Raw genomic sequence first — 9,974 nt, forward strand, 5'->3', positions numbered from 1 at the left:
CATGCCCCTCCTTGCTTTCCTGGCACATACGCACTCTTTTGTTGAAATTTTCCATGACCGTTTTGCATGACCCTCAGTAACACTCACGAACAGCTTCAATGTTTTGTGTTGAACGACTTGTTGAAGGACGGCCAGAGTGTTTAAAATCACTAATTGATCCAGTCTCCCTAAATTTTTTAATTAATCTATTCACAGTTGATGAAGTTAAATCACTATTCTGACCATATTTTGCACGAAAATTGCGAACTGTAGCTGCCAAACCTTCATTATTTTTAAACTATTGCTCAACAATGAAAACGCATTCTTCTTTCACGTAGTGCTCCATTTTTAATAACCCTGAACTGTCAGCTGTCACACTATCTTTTTTTTCCGTTGGCAACACTTTACGGCACAAATGGCGTAAAATTCAAATTTTGCGTGAATTTTGGGACACCCTATACCAGTGGTCAGCAAACTGCGGCTCGCGAGCCACATGCGGCTCTTTGGCCCCTTGAGTGTGGCCACAAAGTTTCATTCGCACTGTACGTGCGCACCCGCATGTGGTATTTTGTGGAAGAGCCACACTCAAGGGGCCACAATTTGCCGACCACTGGATTAGACGAATCCTAGAGTGGCTTCTGGAATTTGAAGTGTTTCCTCTACCAGTAGTCATGAGAATAGAGTCCACTACAAGAGGGAAAATGGAGAATCATGAAAAAGTAGGTATTGAGTTAAATAGCATCTTGCCATCAGCGAGAAGCTGTCAGTCAAGGCAGCTCTCCCAGGTCTGAGACCAGGAAGGACTTCTGGCTTACATCTACTCTTCCAAACAGGCCCCTGAGGGAGACATCGTCACCATCTCCACTTCCCAGATGAGAAAACTGAAGCTCAGGGAGACTTGCCCAGGGTCAGGCATCAGTGAGAGGCATTTCTGAGAGACTGCACAGCCCAGCCATGCTGCCTCCTGCCAGTGATGACAACAGGCCCAAAGTTACCAAATCTGGGTTCTCCTTGCAGCTTCTCAAGCTTTACCTCCTCATCTATAAAATGGGTGAGTGACGAGCCCATGCCCCAGTCTGACCAGAGACCAGCCCTGCAGTCATTCTGAGGCCTGCAGGAACTGTTATTACGTAAGGAGTGCAGTCTCGGTGCCAAGATTATCTATAACTGATGTGACACAAACAGGCCGTGCTGTGCTAGCTCAGCCAGCGAGGCCCTGTCCCCATCTCTCCCCCAGCCCACGGGGGCTGGGATGCTGCCTTTGTTCCACAGGCACAGACCTGGTAACAAGGCAGCCAGGAGCTCAGCTGTAGACATTTTTTCATTATTTTCCACCCTGTTAACCTCCATCACAAGTGAGGCTGCTGTCAGCCTAAATGAGAACTGAAAAGATTTATCTCACTTGTCCCCTCGGCTCAGCTCTTGGGGGGCTGGGGGGGGGGGACCCTTCATTTCCTAAAGGCCCTGATGATCTTTTCTCTTTGAGTCACTCCCACCCAGGAAAAAAGATGTGACAGTGGCAGCAGGCAGAGGCTTGTGATGGGACCAAGGGATCTGAATCACTTCAGTGTGGCTTTGCAAAGCGCCGTGTGAATTTTTTTTATTGTACTGTATTTACCATTCTAATTATGTTTGCTTATGTAAGTATTAAAGTTAGACTATGTTTCATTAACAGGGCCCCGGGAGGACACCAGATCACACTGTGTGGAAGAGGGGAACTAGCCTATGATGACAATTTTGCTACAGAAGTCATCCTCAGAGTGGACAATGCTAATACAGACCACGGAGAGGTTTTTATATTTCAAACCAGCTTGTCCTCTTCCTTGTGCTCCTAGCAATCCCAGGTCACCCAATCCCTAAAATTGGCAACTGGCAAGAAGAGATAAGCTAGATTTTTTTAGTAGTAACAGTCTCTCACATTCCTATAACGACAGCCAGCTTTCATGAGCACTTAGCCGCCAGGTGCTGTTTTCCACGCTTTACGTGGGATTAAAAACCTTCTTAATCCTCCGCCTTGCCCAGTGGGTATTTCTATCCCTACCTCATAAATGAGGAAAATGAGGCACAAAGAGCATAAGGAACAAACCGCAGACTAATGATGGAAAGCTAATGATGGGACCAGGATTATGACCCTGGGAATTTCAAGAATTGTGGAGCCAAAGACCTACACCCTGAACCACTTCTCAACACCTTCCCCCTTCACATGCATTGTTTCTTTTAGCCCTCACACTGCCACTGGGAAGTAGTGGGTCTTCACCCCATTTGCAAGACAGAGAGGATGAGGCTCATGAAGACTAAATGACTTGCCCACTTCACAAATGAGAAAACTGAAGTTCACCGAAGTGAGTTCAGTGCTACAGGCATGTACGCAGCAGCTGGTGCCTGCTTGGCACTGTGCAAGGGGCTTGGGATACAGAGGCCTGGGGCATAAACCATGATTGCTCCTTTCACTTGGCTTCTGGGCCATAAACATGGGTAAATCCTTTCTGAAAGCAACTGAGCAGTCTGTTAAAAGACTTAAAAATAAGTAAACTTTGGACCCCCAAATTCCCATTGTAGAAACTGATCCTAGGAAACAGAAGTGAATGTGACAAAGGTGTATATACAAGATTGCTCACAGAAGCACTGTTTAGAAGAGTAAAAGAATGGAATAACCCGAGTGTTCAACAATAAGACACTGATTGGTGAAATAAATTAGGGTATATTATATAATGAAATGTTGTTAATCATTCAAAATGTTATCCTATATAATAAAAGACTAGGTGGTGTCACATGCGTCATCATCACAAGATGGCCACCACAAGATGGCTGCCACAAGATGGCCGGCAGGGGAGGACAGTTGGGGGCAACCAGGCCTGCAAGGAGGGGCAGTTAGGTGCGACCAGGCCAGCAGGGGAGGGCAGTTGGGGGCAAGATCAGGCCAGCAGGGGAGGGCAGTTGAGGGCGATCAGGCTGGCAGGGGAGCAATTAGACGTCAATCAGGCCAGCAGGGGAGTGGTTAGGGGGCGATCAGGCTGTCTGGCAGAAGCAGTTAGGGGCAATTAGGCAGGCAGGCAGGTGAGCAGTTAGGAGCTAGAAGTCTCGGATTGTGAGAGGGTGCAGGCCAGGGGTCCCTGATTGGAGAGGGTGCAGGCCAGGCTGAGGGACACCCCCCTGCCTCCTGTGCACTGGGCCTCTAGTAGAAATGTATTTATTGACATGGGAAAATTCTGTAATAAAGTGTTATATAATTTTTAGGTGACATAAGCAGATAGCAAAATCATATATGCAGGCTGACCTGATTGGGGGAAATGCATATGTATACTGGAAAATGTGTAAATATGAGCACTCCTAGAAATACCTATGACCCCAAAGTGACTACTGCTGCCCAAAGTGACTACTGCTGATAACATTGCAGGTGATTTTAATTTTTGTTTGTACTCATGTTCATTTTTCCATATTTCCTACAATGAACATGTATTACTTATTTTATCATGAAAAGGTTTTTATTTCTGTGGTGGTTGCTGAAGTGGCTGAGCCACCATTCATATCCAGGATTCAAACTCAGGGTCTGGAATGCCAAGTCCAGCTCTCCGCCCCTTACACCCTCAACACAACTGCCCTCCTGGTCTCATGTCCCCAAACCACATCCCACCCTGAATAGCACAGACAGGAGAAACCCAGGCAGGTCAGGTGGCCTGCTTACCCACCTTTTTGAAGAGTCTGATGACATCCTCACTGATCTGTGAGAGGCGGACGATGACGTTGTTCATGAAGATGTCATTGAGGGTGGCATGGTCTCGGCTCTCCCGCCTGGTCTGATGCAGGACCAGATACCAGCAGTTCACGGGTGAGAGGAGGTACTGGTCCTTCCTGTGGAAACCAAGATGCTCAGGTTGGCTTTGTTGGAACTGTCATCCAGACAGTGTTCTGCAGGATCACTCACCGTGGCTCTCTGACCCTCATGGGGCCCTTCCAGCTCGGTTTTATTCTAACACATTCACAGGTGGGGAAACGGATACTGTGAAAGCTGAAGTGATCCTCCCAAGGTCACAGAGCAGTGCTGGGGCCAAAACTTAGGTCTTTGACTCTGAGCCCTATCCCATCTACTCTCCCATTGCATATGGCATTTGCTACATGCATCTCTCCCTTCTGGGAAGAAGCTACCCACCCCAGGGCTAAGGAATATGAAACCAGATGTGTTTGAAATACAGGCAGTCCTCGGGTTACATCGGACTCGACTTACATCCTTTTGTGGTTACGTCGCCATCTCCCATTTACAATATTTATATATATATTTTTTAAAAGTTCCGTTATTTTGACGTATGTACATATGTGCTTTATGTTTTTTATTATTTACCACAAGTAAAGGCCAGGAATTGTTATCTTTGTTTTATTGGGTTTTTTTTTTTTTACTGTTTCACTTCATTACTGCTGTGTATGTGCTCCATGTGAGTGACGTAGGTGCTTATGTAGGTGAGCTCGGACTTACGGCGAAAATCGAGTTACGTCATGCTGTAGGAACAGATCTCCGATGTAACCTGAGGGCTGCCTGTATTTGTCTGAGTTCTAGAACTATGCAGTTGAAAAAACAAAATATGAACACTTCCCTTTTCCTTCTTCTGTATTTGGGAGGTGGGGTTAAGGAAAGCTACTTTGAGTAAAGTACATGTAAGAGGAGAACATCTTTGTCCTGTAATGATGGACAGATTCTTAGCATCTTCTGGCTGGGCATTGTGCTAAAACAGGGTTTCTCAAAGTGTGGTCCTCAGGCCACCAACAGCCGAAGCACCTGGGGTCTTGTTAGAAGTGTAGATTCCTAAGCCCCTCTCTAGACCTGCTGAATCAGAAACTCTGAGGACAGGCCCAGCGATGTGCGTTTTAACAAACCCTCCAGGGAATGCTAATTCATACTAAAGTCTGAGAACCACGGATTTATATGCCACTGTTTCCCAGAGCTTGGGAAATGGGATGGTTCCAAAAAAAGAAATTGGGGAATGTTTCTCTTAAAGACCCCTCTGTTAGCCTTAGCAAAGGAGATAGATAGATAGATAGATAGATAGATAGATAGATAGATAGATATAGATATAGATATATATAGATATAGATATATAGTTTCTTCACAAAGAAAAGGGGAACTGCAATTAGAATCAAAATCAAACCCATAGTCCCATGTTACCATCTTGCCCTCTGACTGTCCCTTCCCTTACTCTGCTTTCCAGGGTATGAAGGAGATGTTGGAAAGGCAGGATGTGGGGGGAGAGTCCCATCCTCTACCTGAAGGTGGTCAGCTCAGGGTCCCCCAGGCCTGCCTTGCTCCACACGTGCCCTAAGGGTGGGGCACCTATGAGGGCTGGCCATGGTTATGCTCTCAGCCTCCCACTATCAGTGTTTTTGAGGAGGGGAAGTCTGCTGACTCTTACTTTGACCACATCATCCTCTCAAAGCCAAATGCAAGTGCTGGAGGGTGCAACCTGAGGGCCTCTGAGCTCCCACAGCACCCTGCACCCTCACCCCGCCCAAACCCTGGGCTTGGGGAGGGTAGGTGGAGCCTCTGCCACTCGACATAGAGGCATTTTCTTTCTGTTACAAAGTGGGTTAAAAATCTGTAAAGTCGCAGGAATTTGGGAGCAGGGAATTTGGTTTAGAGGACAGATATATTGGAAGCTGCCTAAGAAAAAGGGAGGAGACATGCTGCTTAGGAGAAACAAACATATTTCTCCTTTGCTTATAGCCTAGAGAAAAAGCCAGAACACTAAAATTCAACCACCCAACCCAAATCCCTCGGCCTTTACTTCCTTGTCAGGCCTCAGGTGGACCTGGGAGGGATGTGACACAGACCTGGCTTGGAGAGTCTCCTTGTCAAGTGGTAGAAGCAGAAGAAAAAGGTTACAGTGGAAGGTGATAGAGTGTCCGTTCTGCGTGAGAAGTTGGAGAAGGTGTCGCCCTCCTGTGCTCTCCTGGCTTTCAGAGCTCTTTTCACCTGAGGCCTTCACTCATGCTGCTCCCTCCGTCTGGAATATGTTAGCCCCTGCTTTTGTCATGACTGGTCCTTCTCTTCCTCTAGGTCTGTTTAAATGATACCTCTCCAGAGAGCATGCCTGTGACCACACTCCAAGACCCAGGTTCTCAAAGTGTGATCCCAGGACCAACAGCAGCAGTTGGGAATTTATTGGAATGCAGGGCCATTCCAGACCACTTAATAAGAAACCCTGGGATGGGCCCAGAATATGTGTTTTAACCAGCCCTCCAGGTGATTCTGATGCACACTCATGAGAATGTCTGCCTTAAGGAGTTTCCATCCCCTGCTCACCTGTAAATTATTTCAGAGCAAAGACTGTTTCTGTTTTAGTGACCACACCCAGTGCCCAACGATGTGCCTGATACAGAGGAGATGCTGTGGAAGAGAGACCCATAAAAAAAGGTCACATTCATGCTGGGTCTTCAAGAATGGTTAAGAGTTTTCCAAATAGAGAGGCAGAGAAAGCTGGAATTATAGACAGAGGGAACCATGGATACAAAGAGAAGTAACTCAGTAGAGCAAGAATTCCAAATGCGGTAGGAGAGGATTGGCTGGGGAGACAGAGTAAGGAGTTGATGGGAGGCTGAGGGGTATTGAATTCCAGGAAGGATAATGGATGGGTGGATGGATGGATGGATGGATGAATAGGTGGGTGGCTGGGTTGATGGGTGAGTGGATTGATGTGTGGATGGGTGAGTAGATATATGGGTGGGTGGATGGGTAAATAAATGAGTAGATGGTAGATGGGTGGATGGGCATAGGCATGGGGCTGGAAACCAGAGGACCAGTCAGAAGGTGAACTTAGTCCAAGGGAATAGAGATAATAAGGGCCTGGGAGGTGGCCAGAGAAGGCTGAATTTCAGAGACTCTTCAATAAGAGAGCAGATGATCTTGGATTCATCCTGGAAAGAGAGTAGGGGGTATGAGGGAGGGATAGATGGTGATTTTAAGGTTCAGTTCTCAGGTGATTGGGTGGATGCTGTTGACATGAACCAAGATAAGAACTTCAAGGGAAGAAATAGGTTTGGGCAGAAACCTATTTACAGATCCCATTTTTCACTGCTTCCTAGGTGGCGACGGAAATGGACAGATTAGAGTAAAGGAGAGATGAGATAATTAAGCTGTTACCTAAATTACTTTGGGGGCTTATCTCAGCCTGGGATTTGAGAACTGAATAGCATCAGGGAATTAAATGTGCAAAATTTATGGAAGTCACAGCCAGAAGGTGAGTTTTGGGGGTGGAGGGAGGAAAAAGATCTTTAAAGGGTGCAGAAGTTCTTGGATGGCTCAGGGACCATTAATTAGGCCACCTGGTCAGGGAGACTGTATGAGAGAAAGAGCAGAAAAGACAGTACTTTCCTATGAGAAGCTGTGGGCAGGATGCAATACAGCCTTAGATGGAATTACCAGGGGAGGCAGAATGAGTGGAGGCGAGGAGGAGAAAGCCACCTGAAAGCAACCAAGGACTTGTCCAAGTGAGCAGCTTCTGGGAAGACGAAGGTCCTGGCTCATTCAAGCTTTCAGTCATGCACTGCCTGTCTGTGCACATGTGCCAGGCACCACTGGATGCTGTGGATGCAGCAGACACCAGAGCAGGCAAGACCCTGATCCCACAAGCTTTCCACTTGAGTGAGGGGAACACACAAGGAAACAAGCCGATAATACAGTCTCATTCGTGGAGTGATGAGAAGGAGGCTGTGGAGCAAAGGAGGTGGTGGTGAGGTAGACATGGATGGCTTCCTAGAGGAAGCAGATTCTAGACTGAGAACTAAAGGCCGGAATGGTTTTATAGGGCAGAGCTTTCAAGGTGAAGAAATGTAATGAACAAAGGCCCCGACAGAGGCTAGAGAGAGCATGTTGGTGAGTTGAACATAGCTGAGGGGGGTTTCAGCGTGGTGTTCTGGAGTGGGGGTGGGGCCGGGACTGAAAAACGAGGTTGGAGAATTAGGCAGAGGGCACACAGACAAGGGCCTTTAAGTCCCATTAGAGAGTTTGAGCTTTGTTCTGAGGTTGGTGGGGAGCCATCGGATGGATTTGGAGCAGGGGAGTGAAAGAGTAAAATTGAATTTTCACTCTCATTCTGGCTACCATGAGAAGGATGGGCTCGCAGGAGCCGAGAGAGAAGATGAGGGGGTCCATGAAATTCTTCGGTAGTAAACTGACTGGTCTTGGAGACTGAATGGGGTGAGGGCTGCAGTTGGGAGGGAGACCACTTTCAAGTTTTCCAGGCTCAGCCCTGGAGAGAGAAGAAGTGGCATTTTCTGAGAAGAGGAGTCGCAGGTCAGCAGAGGGATTGGGAGGGAAGACAATGAGTTTTATTTGAACATGACAAGTCTATAGGGCTTATGCAACATCCAGATGGATATGCCTGGGCTAGAAAGACAAACACGAAAGCCAACATGGAGCTCACAGTCTAGTGGGGGCGGTGAGAACCCTCAGAGGTCTCAGCCAATGTGTGTGAAGTTGAGCTGCAGAAAGTGCTAGAGAGGAGAGCACGGCGCCATGAGAGCCCTTGACACATGGGACCTGACCTGACTTCAGGGGTCACTGAAGTGTCCCTGAGGAAGGGGTCTCTTGGCTGGGCTCTGAAGAAAGAGTTAAGAGGGAGCAGGGGAAGAGGTTCAGGAGCAGGGACTAAGGGGGAGCTAGTCCCAGGCAGAGGGAACAGAATGGGCAAAGGCTCACGGAGGGGCAGGAAACTCAGTGAATTCAAGGAACCGAATAAAGGCCAGTGGGGCTGCAGCCCAGAAAGCAAGGCGTAGAAGGGGGCAGGTGCAGGGTCTTGCACCTACAGGACCAGCACATGGCTCACCATCCTGTTGGCCTTATGGATTGTTTGGGAACCACAGAAAGAAGCACCGATGGCAGAGCCCGACACTGGCCTTTGGGGACCTTCAGTTCTGTCCTTCCCTTTTTAGGAGGTTACTTGTTCTTTTGGAAAGCGAGATCCCCCTGGACCTGAGAGCCATCTTTTCCTGCTGTAGCCCCACTTTTGGAGGACGTCAGAATGAACCGGGACCTGCGTTCTCTCTTCTGAGGCACATCTTGAACAGCTTTTCTACTTTTCCAGTCTAGCATGTGAGCATCGATGCAGCAGGTGGAAGCTGCTGAGCTAAGGCATAATGCGAGAACTTTCATATATATATATCTCCAGAAAATAGCAATGAAATTTTCTGGTGAGTCACAGCTTTCTTTCTTTGGCTAAAGAGCTGGGTCTGAGGCTCCACGAGACTGCAGCTAGAGGACTGAGGCCTTGCCAAGCTAGTGAGCTAGGAAAATGAAATTAGCAGGGAGCCACCTTCTCCAGCTTCTCAGCTGGGGGCTGGAAAATTCTGCTTAGCCAACAGAACCCATTTCCAGGCCTTCAGAGCCCCATGCTGCAGATGGATCCAAATCTACTGGCCTGGGATCGCAGTCTATCAGGGAGGGAAGCGAGTTCCTGCAGCTGATACCGTCCCCTAGACACCAAGTCCCTGCCTCTGCCTTCCTGCTCCCTTCCAGAACATTCTTGGGCTTTACATTGGGCTTGCTAGGGGATTTGCCAGCAAAACTGCCTCTGAAAAGCACTCCCTCATACAGTTCCAGGGCCAAAAAGGTGTGGTTAACCTTTTGCTACCTAAGCTGCCCCAAGCAGAAAATGGAATTCATTACCCTATCTTGAAGCAGGAATAATCAATTCTGCAAGTATTAACTGAGTGCCATCTTTTGTGCCAGACAGTGGTAAGCAAAATGAGCATGCTCCCTGATGCAGGGAGCTTGTAATCCAGTGGGGGTCTCAGGTATCAATCAAATAGTCACATAGATAGGTAGGAAATGACAACAGGGGTAGGAGTTTGAAGGAAAAATGCATGGTGCCTTGAGAGTACCTAGGGAAGGTGGAGGTGGGTGTCAGTTCATCATGCTGGTCCTTCTTGTCACTGAGACCTTCCTGAGATGTTTCTAGTCAAGGCCTACCCTGACCCCAGCGGGCTCCTCCCCTCTTCTCCCCCCCCCG

General features: G+C 47.9%; 1 protein-coding gene across 3 annotated transcripts in view; it reads right to left on the bottom strand.

Moving 5' to 3' along the window:
• SRGAP3 (SLIT-ROBO Rho GTPase activating protein 3) overlaps positions 1-9,974 on the bottom strand; it is a 247,303-nt gene that overhangs the window by 109,976 nt on the left and 127,353 nt on the right. For all 3 annotated transcript variants that reach the window (XM_006758216.2, XM_006758217.2, XM_015560351.1), the window contains exon 3: positions 3,669-3,831. In XM_006758216.2, the coding sequence (XP_006758279.1) occupies positions 3,669-3,831 (163 nt within the window). The remainder of the gene's footprint in view (positions 1-3,668; positions 3,832-9,974) is intronic.

Source organism: Myotis davidii, unplaced genomic scaffold, assembly GCF_000327345.1.
Source record: "Myotis davidii unplaced genomic scaffold, ASM32734v1 scaffold73, whole genome shotgun sequence".
Classification (NCBI taxonomy): Eukaryota; Metazoa; Chordata; class Mammalia; order Chiroptera; family Vespertilionidae; genus Myotis; species Myotis davidii.